A 14300-nucleotide genomic window follows, 5' to 3' on the forward strand; every position below is an offset into this window, starting at 1 on the left:
TAGGATAACAAGTCTTGTGGATAAGGGAGAAGCTGTGGATGTGGTATACCTAGACTTTAGTAAGGCATTTGATACGGTCTCGCATGATATTCTTATCGATAAACTAGGCAAATACAATTTAGATGGGGCTACTAAAAGGTGGGTGCATAACTGGCTGGATAACCGTACTCAGAGAGTTGTTGTTAATGGTTCCCAATCCTGCTGGAAAGGCATAACAAGTGGGGTTCCGCAGGGGTCTGTTTTGGGACCGGCTCTGTTCAATATCTTCATTAACGACTTAGATATTGGCATAGAAAGTACGCTTATTAAGTTTGCGGATGATACCAAACTGGGAGGGATTGCAACTGCTTTGGAGGACAGGGTCATAATTCAAAATGATCTGGACAAATTGGAGAAATGGTCTGAGTTAAACAGGATGAAGTTTAACAAAGACAAATGCAAAGTGCTCCACTTAGGAAGAAAAAATCAGTTTCACACATACAGAATGGGAAGAGACTGTCTAGGAAGGAGTACGGCAGAAAGGGATCTAGGGGTTATAGTGGACCACAAGCTAAATATGAGTCAACAGTGTGATGCTGTTGCAAAAAAAGCAAACATGATTCTGGGATGTATTAACAGGTGTGTTGTGAGCAAGACACGAGAAGTCATTCTTCCGCTCTACTCTGCTCTGGTTAGGCCTCAGCTGGAGTACTGTGTCCAGTTCTGGGCACCGCATTTCAAAAAAGATGTGGAGAAATTGGAAAGGGTCCAGAGAAGAGCAACAAGAATGATTAAAGGTCTTGAGAACATGACCTATGAAGGAAGACTGAAAGAATTGGGTTTGTTTAGTTTGGAAAAGAGAAGACTGAGAGGGGACATGATAGCAGTTTTCAGGTATCTAAAAGGGTGTCATAAGGAGGAGGGAGAAAACTTGTTCACCTTAGCCTCTAAGGATAGAACAAGAAGCAATGGGCTTAAACTGCAGCAAGGGAGGTTTAGGTTGGACATTAGGAAAAAGTTCCTAACTGTCAGGATGGTTAAACACTGGAATAAATTGCCTAGGGAGGTTGTGGAATCTCCATCTCTGGAGATATTTAAGAGTAGGTTAGATAAATGTCTATCAGGGATGGTCTAGACAGTACTTGGTCCTGCCATGCGGGCAGGGGACTGGACTCGATGACCTCTCGAGGTCCCTTCCAGTCCTAGAATCTATGAATCTATATCTTGAAGGGCGGGGCTGAAATTCTCTGACTTCTCCACAAGCAAGCAGCATATTCTTGGCATAATCTTGGTTGGTGAACACTTCTTGACCAACCTTAAGTGTGACATTTGGAGCGTCATGTCCTAATATCTAATCGATAGCTTGACAGAATACAGCTGAGGCGAGAATGCATCACTGCTTCACACCTGATGATGTGTAGAAACACATCAAAAGCCATGAACCGATGCACACTCTTGCCCTGGTACCGGAGTAGCGGAACATCTGGAATGCCAACTCCTTTCAGTGAGAGACAAAGGACTGAATCAAAAGACACTCTGATGTTGATATATGCCACATGAAATGGACAGTTAAATTCTTGGTGCTGCTCAGCAGAAGCTGAAGGGTAAGGACAGGGTCTGTTGTCCATCACCCAACAGCAAAATCTGACTGCTGTGACAATTATGTCTTAAGGAGCGGGTATATCCTTCCAACCAGAACGTGAGCAAAAAACTTTCCAGGGACAGATAATAGTGGGGTTGGCTAGTAGCTGCCACACTCAGTGTGAGATCCTTTGCCCTTGTACAGGGACACTGTGATGCCATCTTTCCATTCTGCTAGTACTTTGCCTGATGCCCACACTTTTAAGAACAGCTGATGCAGGCTGACGCTCACTGGTTCCAAGGCAACTTTGTGCAGCATGGGTGGAATACCATCAGGTCCAGCAGCACATCTATTCCGTAATTTTGGGATGGGATTTTGTACTTCCTCAAGTGATGAGGATCAGTGTTTGTCCCTGCATCTGCAGCTGTGCAGTTTGCTAGGTCACGTAGCAAACTGGATAGTTGTTGGCAAGTGTGTGGTTCAGCACATCTTCATAATGTGTTTTCCATCTGTCCAGGACATCATTCATCGATGAACAGGGAGAGCCGTTTGGTTTCATGATGGGGATGTTAAAAAGATGTTCATGGCTGCGTACCAGGCGTATGATGGCTCAGTAGGCAGGCAGCAGATTGTTGCATTTTAGGCCGTCTTTGGCTTTGTCGGCCAGGGAATTGGTGTAGATCTCAGGGTCATGTTTTGCCATGACCCGGAAAATGCCTTTTCAGCTGTTTACATTCTTGGACATCTCCGTACTTGTGTGCTTCTGCCTTTTTCACAAATATATAAAAGTCCTATTCAGAAAGCCAAGGTTTCTTGTGTGATGGTTTGAAGCGGATTGTTTCAGTGGCAGCATGTGATATAGCATCATGTATGCCACTCAAGGCGATCTCCATGTGATCCTCAACAACCTGTGTGTACATCACAGCTTCAACAGGATCCTTGGATAGATGCTAGATATTGTACTTTTGGTGGACATCTGGCTTGCAAGGTGATGGAGATGTTGGAAGATGGAGTGAGAATTGAGTGACATCTAGTCTATGGTCTGAGTTTGCTGGTGTGTCTGCACTGCTGAAGACCCATTGAGATTTCATTATAGAGCGATTTCTGATAAGGATATGGTCAATTTCTTTCATACCACATCCATTATTTGAAATCCAGGTCCAGCAACGATTGTTAAGAAATCTAAACCAGGACCCCATAACAGACAGGAGCTCGGTGACACACCGTGTCAAAAGCCAGGTGGCGGTGTCATTTGGGGAACCTGAACCAAAAGGACCTATCGTGGTTTCATACCCAGTTCAATCGCAGCCAGTCACGGGACTGAAATTTCCGAGCAGTAGCAGTGCTTGTGGTGTTGTTGATTGGATTTTTGTTGTGTTGTGTTGGAGTTGATTGGATTTTTGCTGCTAGTTGGTGATAGAATGCATCCTTTTCTGCAGGTCTTCCATAGGTGCGTAGGCCACAATGACAGACAGATGTTCATGATGATGTTGGAGCCAAGCATAGTAAAAGCATGGAGAAATGGGTTTCCAGGTGGTTGAAGTCTGTGCTAGAAGTTGTCTAATAATGAGTGTCACACCTTGAGTTTGGTGTGGACCATTGGAGTGGAGGATGGTTGCTCAAGTTACTGTGGAAGGATCGCTCTGTGGCAGACATGCCTTGGTGATGCTGGTAATTATGATCCTATAATGAGTGAGTTCTTTTACAAGAGCTGTCCTGCACCCAGTTCTGTTCAGTGTTGACATTTGCCATATGGTGACATGGAATGTGCCTCTGAGGGCTGTTTTGGACTTCCAGGAAGTTGCGGTCATCAAGGCTGCGCTTTGCCTAAGCGGGATTTGGGTCATACCCGTCCTATGTGTTGGCGCGGTCTGTCATGGCCAGTTGCCCCTTCATTACACTATATCTCCTTGGGAGATGTAGAGGGGTTTTATTTGGGGGAGTATCATCCCCCTTCCAAGGAACTCTTCCAACAGATGCCATTGGTTCCTGAGGTTCCAAAAAAGTATTCAAAAATCATCATTCAGCAGGTAGAAACCAAAGAATTTCTTGGAAGAAAAATCCCTGGGAAACAAAATTCCCCACTTACCAGCAATTACAACCCAAGATGGGGTTTTGTGGATAGTCTTTTGTGTATAGACTATAAGTCTCACGAATAAAATATTGGAAAAAAACTTTGCTTAGTGAAAGTAACCAATTACTAGCTTACACCCCTTCACCCCTGCAGATCACATATTGTGTAGGGTAGAAAAGACTTCAAGAACAGACAGTCAGTGATACTAGGAACCCTTCAAGCTCCTGTAGACCAAATTGGAGCTACCCAAGGTGTAAACACCAGATACTCAAAACCTTATTTCATTAGTCCGATCCCTCATTTATAATATCCATGTTCTAATGACAACAAGAATCAACGGAGTGAAGTAAAACCTATTGACAGAAACCAGAACTTGGAGTTTCAAAAACATGCGCATGATAATGTGTGCGAGCTTCATTTACACAGGGAATTACACAAATTGCAGTATGGGCCTATTTTTTGCACATGTCAAATTCTACAAATGTGGGCCTAAATCTTTACATGATATGATATAACAAATATAGAGACATTCCCACCCAGCTCAAAAAACTACTCTCAGTATAGACAACAGCCTTGTTTTTCAAAACTCTACAGATAATAGCTCTGCACTGCTGACAAACTCATTCACTTCCCCAATTTACTAAATCTTAGGTTGTTAATCACAAGAGCAGATACAGCGGCTAAAGTAGGAAGCTTCATCTGGACTAGACGACCTATCGAGGTCCCTTCCAGTCCTATGTTTCTGATTCTATGATTCATGACCAAGGGACCAGAATGCTTTTATAGCGGAGTGGAAATTTGCACCCTTTGAAGTGTACAGCGAGGAAGGAGTGGACAGGGTGAGGGAAGAGGGACTCTTCCTTAGACATTAGGTCACAGCATGACGCCAATGCCATTCTTGTCACAGGACCCTAGCTAGTGCAGCATTCTTCTTAGTCATTCTAAAGAGATGTCTGTTGACATGATTTATTAAGTGGCATATAGAAGCACATTGAGAAATGCAGAAAAACTGGGAGACACTCTAAACTTGGCTTGGGCTTGTAAGAGTTCCACAGAGTCTGGTTGGGATCTGTTCAGACATTCAGATCTGTGGGAAGGGGAGGGTCTGTGGGAAAAATATTGACAGACACAGCAAAGCCCGAAAAGGAAGGAAATTCCCCTCAACAGCATATGCCACAGCTAAGCTGTGACTGGTTCAGGAGACTTCACAATAACTCAGCCATCCCCTGGGAGTCATCATTAAAGCTATTTTTTGCCTTAAACTTTCCTGATGAGGGAAGTAATATCAGAAGCAAGGGCACACATTTGGCTGGAGACCAACTGTACTGACAGCAGTCTTAGATTTTAACAAAGTAGGAAGAAAACAATTCCATTAATGCTGTGTTCCACTGTTTTATTTACTTATTTATTTATTTACTTTCCTCTATGCTTCCCAGAGTTTAACACCAGATACTTCACAACAGTGCAAACAATAACGTAAAGATCTACTTGAAAATGATCAAAATACCCCAGACACTCAAAATAATTAGAGCACAATGTAGCCAACAGGTATAAAAAACACTAACTAATTCTAAAATGTAGACCAAGTTAAAAATGCAATGCACATAACTATGCTCCCATTAAAAAAACAGAATGTTAAATTATATTCAACAGACTGCTTTGACTCACACTAAGATGTGCCCTGATTGAAGATATGTAGGTTGGCTGGACAGAGATCCTATGACATACTAATTATCACTGTACTTACAGTGAGTTTGGCCGACTAGGTTTAATTACTTCTAGGTCAGGGTCACTTGAGTTCAGGTTGGGTTGGAGAGTGCTGTTGGAGTGGAGGAAGCTGTTGACGTTTGAAGAGATGACAGATTCCAAGCTGGAGTTGATGATACTGTTCCTTGTCTCCTCTAAAAAACAACAACAAATATACATTACTATCATTAAGTAAAACCTATTAAGTTGTTAGAAAGTAAAGAACAGACTTTTGCAAGGTAGAACAGTTCCTATTAATAGCTTATGTCTTTATGTGGATCCCAGGGAAGTACACAGAGTATATAGAAGTTTCTTCACCTATACTATTCTTTAAAGCTGAAACTGTACGAAACATGAGTTCCTCTTATTCTGATGATGCAAATACTTTTTACTTAAGGACATTTTTGGTAAGTAAAACATTCACTGGTTATCTCAGGCCACTAATATCATCTTACACTCAAAAATTCCAAAGCCCTATGCACACTTTAAATAAACAGTCAAAATTATACACAGCGATCAATTTACCCATCACTGAAATTCAGCCATGTCTAGGGTGAAACATTGCAAAGCAACAGTATAGAATAGAAAGTAAAGAACAGATTATCCAACTGAAATTTAGTTAGGCAAAATGCTACTACCTAAGATGGTACTAGGTTAACAATTAGAGCTATTTCCCAAGTAGCTCCATAGTCAATAATGAGATGTTGACATAAACAAAGAAAATGTTAAGACATTTTTTTTCCATTTTCCATCCGGCTGTATTAACATCTATTCTTGTAATTAGTGCTATGGTCCAGCACCTCAGTTTTATGTCTCATCTGAAAGAACATCTCTAGCACTACACTATACTTTTCACCTCACCATCCTACACCACAGAGGCACTGATTCTGTCCTGACTCAGAGGGAATAGTGCCACTGAATCACTCGCATCTTTTTTTGAAGCACTTACATGTTTCTAAGGGCATATCTACCCTGCAATGAAAAACCCATGGTTGGGCCCATGCCAGCTGACTCGGGCTCACGCTACGGGGTTGTTTAATTGCAGTATAGACATTCAGGCTTGGGCTAGAGACCGGCTCTAAGACCCTGCGAGGTGGGAGGGTCCCAGAGCTCGGGCTGCTTCTCTGTCATGGAAGACAATGTAATCATGAAAAGAGGTGGTGTCCCTCGGCTGGACTAAAAATCATAGAGAACACCTCTTTAACAGTTAATCTTCCAAAGCAGGGATATTCCATTTGTATTGTACTAAAGGCTATCAACAAAGCTAATGAGAATTATATGAATCACTTATTCCCAGTCTCTTCCGATCAGGTATCTCTGCTGGATTCTGGGGAAAAACTTATGTGCATCTGTATTTTTGTATACAGAGGAACAAGGAACAGAACAGAAATCCAACATAAACAATATGAGTGGAACACCTCTGTAATATTAAAAATTAATTTTGGATACACAAGAGGAAGAAATCCTCTGCAGTACTGTGAAATAACTTAGAAACAATGTTGTCACAACCATAATAGAGCATGGCAATGAGTAACCTTTTCATCACCACTTCAAAGGGATGAAGACTATATTAACAGAGGGGTCATGGACAAGGGCAAAAAGAAAACCTTGGATACACATGCTAGAACTATGACTCAAGACTATTAACAGCTTCTCTCTGTCAGCTCAGAGAGACACACACTTTGTTCATCTATGCTGCAGAGAATGTTTTTACACTTTGTAACACTGGATTGGGACCTTTGTCATTGTGTCCAACCAGATGGGTTTAGTTCCTGTTATTTTGCAATTCTGGTCTCCTATGCAAATAAATGTATATTTTATTTAAGATCAATGGAATTGGATGCGGTGACATGTTTGGGTTAATTACCATTAGGACCACCAGAGAGACAAAAACCTGAGTCGGGGCAATTGTAATAATATGAACACCCTTTCAAAGCACAGGATTGCCAAAGGTGTTCTAGAGTAGGCCAGCCTGGGTATGGGGAGAGCCTTGCAACCAAACCAGGCACACAAGAGATAGACCCAGATCAAGGTCTGAATTTCTCCAAGGTTTACATTTGTTTGAATCGACGGTTTCTCTCTCTCTCTCTCTCTCTGGGTGTGTGCAAGTACTTTTAGAAAATTCGGATTAATTTGAGTTTAACAATATTTTGCAAGTGAATTTAATACTCATGAAAGAGACTAGAAGCCCTGCTGGGCAAACAGTGTGGTTAGGCATCTTCTACACAGCTCACTACAGAAAGGATGTGGACAAATTGGAGAGAGTCCAGCGGAGGGCAACGAAAATGATTAGGGGGCTGGGGCACATGACTTATGAGGAGAGGCTGAGTAAAACTGGGATTGTTTAGTCTGCAGAAGAGAAGAATGAGGGGGATTTGATAGCTGCTTTCAACTACCTGAAAGGGGGTTCCAAAGAGGATGGAGCTAGGCTGTTCTCGGTGGTGGCAGATGACAGAACAAGGGCAGAATCTTAATCTTTTGTGGGGTGGAAAGTTTTTCAGTTTACTGGTGACATAGTCAATTTGGATTTATTTCTGTATGTGTTTACATTTTTAATGTTTATGCTTCTGAGAGGTGCACTATACACGCTGACAGCAAACATTATAGAGGGCTGAGGAATCCTTGTCTGGAGGACAAACAGCACCTCTTCGTGTTTTCTTTTTAAAGATTATTGTGTAGGTTTAAAACAGGGTCTGGTTTCATTCTTGTAAAACCAGCATCATAAAACGGGTACAGTTATTAGAAAACTAGCCCTATCCATGTGAGGGTTGCATGTTATGCCTCTCAGAAAAGCAACTTCTGGAATACAACCACTTTTTATAGTTTTGCTGTATTATTAGTTATTATTGGGCTATATTAATGTAGTTCCTAGAGGCCTCAGCTGAGATTCGGACTCCTGTGCTAATCACAGTGCAAACCCACAGGGAAAAACAGCCCCTACATCCAAGTGTCCACAGTCTAAATAAACAGGACAGAGAGAGGCTGAAAAGGGTTAACAAAGGCACCAAGAGGTTCATAGATGTCAAGGCCAGAAGAGACCATCAGATCATCTCAACTGATCTCCTGGATATCACATACCAATTAAAGCAAAGCGATGTGACTTGCCCAAGGTCACAGAACTGGTTGTGACAGAACTGGGACTAGAACCCAGGTTTCCTGACTACCAATCCAGTGCCCTTTCCACTAAACCACACTGTGCTCCCAGGCTGCTGCAACTAACCAATTTAATACAACTAGGAAAGGACAAATGCCCCAGGGATCCTGACACCCAACCTTTTTTGCAGAAGCCACTGGCAACGTGGTTCGCGCATAGGGCCATTGGCTATCATTATGAGAAACCTCCGGTAGTTCTATCCACCTGTCGTCCCCCCTGTTCTTTGCACTTCTGGAAACTAGGAGCCATTTTCTGTTCTCACCTACACTAAATCGAGACTAATTCTATTGTCATTAATGAAATAGGTAAGTGTCCTTATGTGTATTGTACGAAAGAAGTGTCTGGGGATGGAGGAGTAGACTGGTCAGTAGTTATAGGCAACTTAAGGCATCGCTTTGGTATAGCTCAGAGAGATCTCAGCATAGCAGGAGGGAAATGAGGATGGATGAGACAAGAGAGTGCACGGCGATGAGTACGGTGGGAACTTATACCATGGCTTTGTTTTCAGCGCCATTAGTTCCCATTAAGGGTATGTTTAAACGTTGAACTGAGAGTGTGATTCCACTTGTGCTAGCTCTCATTGAGTGAACGCACTAAAAAAATAGACCATAGCTGCAGCAGCAGGAGTGGCTAACTGCCCTGAGTACCTACCTACCATCTCTGAGGGACACGCTCTCAGGGGGGCTAGCCCCCTGCCACTTGTGCTGCCGTGACTGTGCTATTTTTAGCATTTTAGCTTGATGACAGCTCACATGAATATGTCTCCTCGAGCGGGGAATCACACCCCCAGCTCAAAAGCATAGACATACCCTACGAGAGGTAACGTAATGATGTGATTGCAAGAGGTTTCTGAAATTCAGTCAGCCTGGCTGGGGGCGGGAGGGAGGGAACTCTTTGTAATGAAAGGGGTCATCCCTTTTTAATGTTTATGCTTTTTTTTTTTTTTACATTAAAAATGTAAACACATACAGAAATAAATCCAAATTGACTATGTCACCAGTAAACTGAAAAACTTTTTAATGTTTATGCTTCTGAGAGGTGCACTATACACGCTGACAGCAAACATTATAGAGGGCTGAGGAATCCTTGTCTGGAGGACAAACAGCACCTCTTCGTGTTTTCTTTTTAAAGATTATTGTGTAGGTTTAAAACAGGGTCTGGTTTCATTCTTGTAAAACCAGCATCATAAAAAGGGGAGTCATATTTAAAGCTGTAGAAACAGGCTGGCCAAAGTCACACCAGATTGTAGCATTATTTTATCTAGGGTATTTTTATTTTTTTTAAATGTAATCTCCCCCCAGCGTAGATCTGGAAAGCCTGTATTTCATTATATTCTGTACCTGGACCTAACTGAACTGATCCGATGGCAGGCAATGAGGAGTCTAGATTTCTGAGTTAGCAGATCGTCATCTCCATCAAGAAGCTTGTTATTTTCATGCACTTTCTGTGCAAGGCTAACCTGTGAAAATAAGGCCCTTGAACCTATCAAAACTATGTCAACTGCCTGGGTAATTTCAAAGGGGATACCAGTATGTATTAAACTGAAATCATTCCCAGCCAGGGGAGCTGAGGATGTTTCATCTGAGGAAGTTGGGAGAGAAGTTGTTTTTGGTGTTTTTAAATTCTTTCCCCCGTTTTAAAAGGCCAAAACTCTATTTTGAACATTTAAACAGTGTCAGTTAAGGTTTCTTCATTGTGACAGTTTAGTTGGCCAGATATCTCCAAATATGAAACAATAAATAGCGTAGAACAAATTCCTTTCTGTTATACAGAAGGCAGAAAAGTCACTTTATAAAGTGCCTGTCTGATTCAGAGGGCACTTGGAGAGTCATACCTGAAAAAGTTCTAGTTCTGGATTGCTGGATAATAAAACTGTACAGTAGCTTAGTCATGGCATGCCCAGAGGTTATGATAACATGCACTTGTGTTGAGCAGGCTTTCCTTCTGTCTGCAGCACTCCTTGAACAGCCCATAACAGACAGCTAAGATTTGTTCCAGCTCCCCCAGATAATAAAGCTTCCATTAATAAATCACATACACAAGTTCTCTTTTCAAGTTCCCACATAAAATACCCTCGGGAAATGAAAAAACACTGAAATGCAGCCCACACGTAAGGGAGGTTTGAATCTTGTGTTTTCTGCAATCATCTCCCTCATTTAAAAAAACCAAACCCACTTCAGATTAAACTCTTCAGCCAGTCTCATTTCACGCCTTTTCTGTCCAAGAGCAAATAATGCATCACCAAGTCTGATTTCACACTGCTTTAGCTAGAATCCTTTGCAATCTATGATAAAAAAGCATTGCAAACAAAGATTCAGTTGAGTCTTTCCTAAATCTCCAGCTTCTTCTGGTCATGCTTCCAGTAATTTTCTGCTTTTGTAGAAGTCAGTGCAATGACTGTTGGATGAGAACTGGGCTCAGGATACTATGATACAGGTTATCCACAAACCGCATTCAAATGATGAGATAAGTGCCTTATTATATCTAAATAAAAGAACAAGATGCTCGAACATTATCTATAAAGTGGGGGGAAATGGTAAGGAATGAAATGTGATACTAAAACAGGTTTCTCTTATTTTAAATCCATGTACTCTACTTCTGGTTCAAATGCAGCCAAGGTCAATAGCAAGCAAAGGTTCACAGATTCATAGATTTTAAAGCCAGAAGATATCATTATACTAATCTAATCTGCATAACACAGGCCACAGAGCTTCACCCTGTAACTTCTGAATTAAGCATAAGAGTTTGTGGCTGAATTAGAGCATCTATTTTAGACAGATATCTGATTTTGATTTTAAATGTTTCGTGTGACAGAAAATTCACTACATCCTTTAAGTTTTTCCAGTGGTTAAACTGACCTCAATGTCAAAAATTTGCATCTCGTTTCCATTTTGTAAGTTGCTTAGTTCTTCAATTTCCAGCCATTACCTCTTCTTATGTCTTTATCTTTAGATTAAAGAGCCCTCATTACTTATAGACCATGATCGCCTTATCTCTTCTTTTTGATGAGCTAAATAGACTGAGTTCCTTAATGTAATGCAGTATTCAAATCATTCTTGATGCTCTTCTCTGAACCATCTCCACTTTTTCCAACATCTGTTTTGAAGTGTGGTCACTAGAAAATGGCAGGCTGTTCAGTGCTCTCAGCCCATTTTCCAACAGATGGTTGACCACATTAAAAAAAATCCACAGATGTTACCAGCATTAGCTGTGCTGATGGAAGTGAGAGTTGAGTTGCCAAGGTCTGAATAAGCCATGGAGGCAGAACCACCATACAGAGGTGATCCTTCCAAGTCAAAACTCTGACATTTTGGGTGAGCTGAACCTGTTCTGTGAACGGAGGCCTATCAGCCTAACATTTTTAACAGACACTTAAAAAAAATGGGGAGGGGGGTCTCAACCCATCTTCACTTTGTTCATTAGGTCTTTAGAACCAGGGATGCTAATGCAATGCAACATAACATGGCTGCTAATGCATTAGAAACCGGCAACACACAGCTTCATTCCAAATAAAACAAACATTCTTCTAGCAGCTCTATTCCTTTAAGGATTATGGGCCAGATCCTTGGTCACTACTAACGCAAGGCAGCCGGAAAGCTACCCAAATATGGCATTTGAGGATTCCTTTGGCACAGGGGGAAACTCATGTAGTGTAAAGCCAACATAATTACGCTACTCTTTCTCTTCCACCTTGGGTACATGGGGGCATGTCAGGCAAGGAGATTGGTGTACCTGGAACATCTTGGGTTCTGCTGTCCAGGGATCACAGAACTGTCCCTATTGGATCATTTGTGCCAGTGGAGCAGATCTTAGGCTAAATTACATGGAGGACATTTGGCATGTGGACAGGGACTTTCAGATCCTTAGACAAAAAAGTTAAATACTAAATAGTAGTAATAGTAATGGACTGATGGTCTAGGAGATTTTTAAACTGAAGTGGGACATATTCCTAGGAGGAATGTAAAACCCGATGGCTGAAATTTCTGTTTCTTTAAAAGGAAAAACATCTATTGATGTCCAAAAGCATCTCTCTGAAGGCTGAACTGGGTGGTTGTCCTTGCTGCAGATGTTCTGCTCCGAGTTAACTAATATATACCAAGCAGCCAATAGAGGATAGTATGGAGGGTTATGGAATACATGAGAATGAGAGAGTGTAAAACTAAATGAGATGGGGAAGGGATATCAACTTTCTACACTGCTATTTTTATGCAGCCTAATTTCAAGCCCTTAGGGTAAGAGCTCGGGGGCTAGACAAGCTTTAGCTTTCTTTATTAATATGATGGTTTAGAAGCCTGGGGCCTCCGTCATACTATAGGATAAGTATCACTCCTATTGAAGTTAATGAGCGAGCATCGTATCCTGTGGTGTGAGAACTGAGCCCCATCAGTCATGATAAGAAACCTTCTGAGTAGATAACAGTACAGCATTGTAACACAACCCACTGCCTCTAGGATTGACATACTTACGGTTTTCATTGGCCTGTGCCGTGTGGAAGAGTGTTAATGGTCTCTCACTGCAGGAAGGAGGCTTTGAATCAGTATTCTTCTTATGAGATATTAGCAGCAGCTGCGAGTTTGGTGGTAGCGTCTCCGGTACAGTGTTAAATATCTATAAATAAAAGGATGGGGGTTTGGTGGGCTTGTTTTGCTTTTGTTTTTTTTTAAAAGAAAGGGCAAGTGTTGCTATGAAACAGGGGATGGAGGGGAACTCAGTTATTAGCACAGAGTCACAATAATGAAAGAAACAGCCTTTGAAAGTCAACTGTTTGACAGGTCACCTTTTCAGGGCACAGACAGTGTCATGTTAAATTCCACCCCCACACCCATTGCACTCCCCTTTCCTCTGCGCCTCACCAAAGCTTTTCTTGCTCATTAGTAAAACATGAGTAATTCTCGTAGCCTCAGACCCTTCCCGCTTAGAAGGCTGGCTTATGCTTAGCCGCTGGCTGTGAAAGTTGACATACAGAAAGTAAAAATAAATAGATATCTATATATTTAAATCGGCATGCTGTGCGGCTGCTCCTCATAGGCTGGCAGTTCACAGGGTCTAGTGAAGCCAAGCAGCTTGTGAATCTCTTTGTTACTCCCATGCACAGCTGTGTGAAAACTAAGTCATCAAATTTTTCCTAAAGGGAATGGAATTTTTAAACGGGATGAACTGAAACAGCAGCATTTTGGGAGCTATTTGTTTCTTTTCTTTAACCCAGGGTTCAAACAGCACTGGGGATCCCTCAAGGCTACTCTTTCAAGGGCTCCCCTAGCAAGAATGCATTAAACACACACTCCGGTGCCATTTTCTGCTCTAGCCCTTTGGGCCTCAATTCTTCAAAGGCAGTGGCTGCATTGGGAAGTAAGGCTGCTCAACACTAGGACTGTAGAAAACGTTATTTCAAAAACACCTCGCTCCCCACTCCTCCATGAATGCAAGACACTCAGCCAGGACACAACTATAAAAGTGCTTTCAGATGTATCCAATCCCCTGTATAAAAGCTAAAAAATTCTGGCTGCCAACTAGTATAAATAGCTGCCAGAAATTCATTGCTTTATTGTTTTGTGACAAAAAAAACTCCACACTAATTTTTAAAAATAAATGCAAAAACACAGAAGCCGTAATCAGCTATTTTAATGTCACATCTCTCTTGAAGGTTATCAAAAAGTAGGGTCAGTGGTAAATGTTAGCGCTTAGGGTCCTTTAAGAAGTGGTATTTAAATTATTCTAATTAACTGGGAAGCCGATAATAAGTAGGCCTTGCCGAAGATCTGTCT

The 14300-nt window shown here is 41.7% G+C and overlaps 1 protein-coding gene across 2 annotated transcripts in view; it reads right to left on the minus strand.

Annotated features, from left to right (window-relative positions):
* The window catches only part of ARHGAP26 (Rho GTPase activating protein 26), a 316741-nt gene that overhangs the window by 59696 nt on the left and 242745 nt on the right, over positions 1 to 14300 (minus strand). For both annotated transcript variants that reach the window (XM_065408873.1, XM_065408872.1), the window contains exons 19-20: positions 13002 to 13143; positions 5383 to 5536 (exon numbers count right to left, since the gene is read on the minus strand). In XM_065408873.1, coding sequence (XP_065264945.1) covers positions 5383 to 5536; positions 13002 to 13143 — 296 coding nt within the window. The remainder of the gene's footprint in view (positions 1 to 5382; positions 5537 to 13001; positions 13144 to 14300) is intronic.

Source organism: Emys orbicularis, chromosome 8 (assembly GCF_028017835.1).
Source record: "Emys orbicularis isolate rEmyOrb1 chromosome 8, rEmyOrb1.hap1, whole genome shotgun sequence".
Taxonomy (NCBI): domain Eukaryota; kingdom Metazoa; phylum Chordata; order Testudines; family Emydidae; genus Emys; species Emys orbicularis.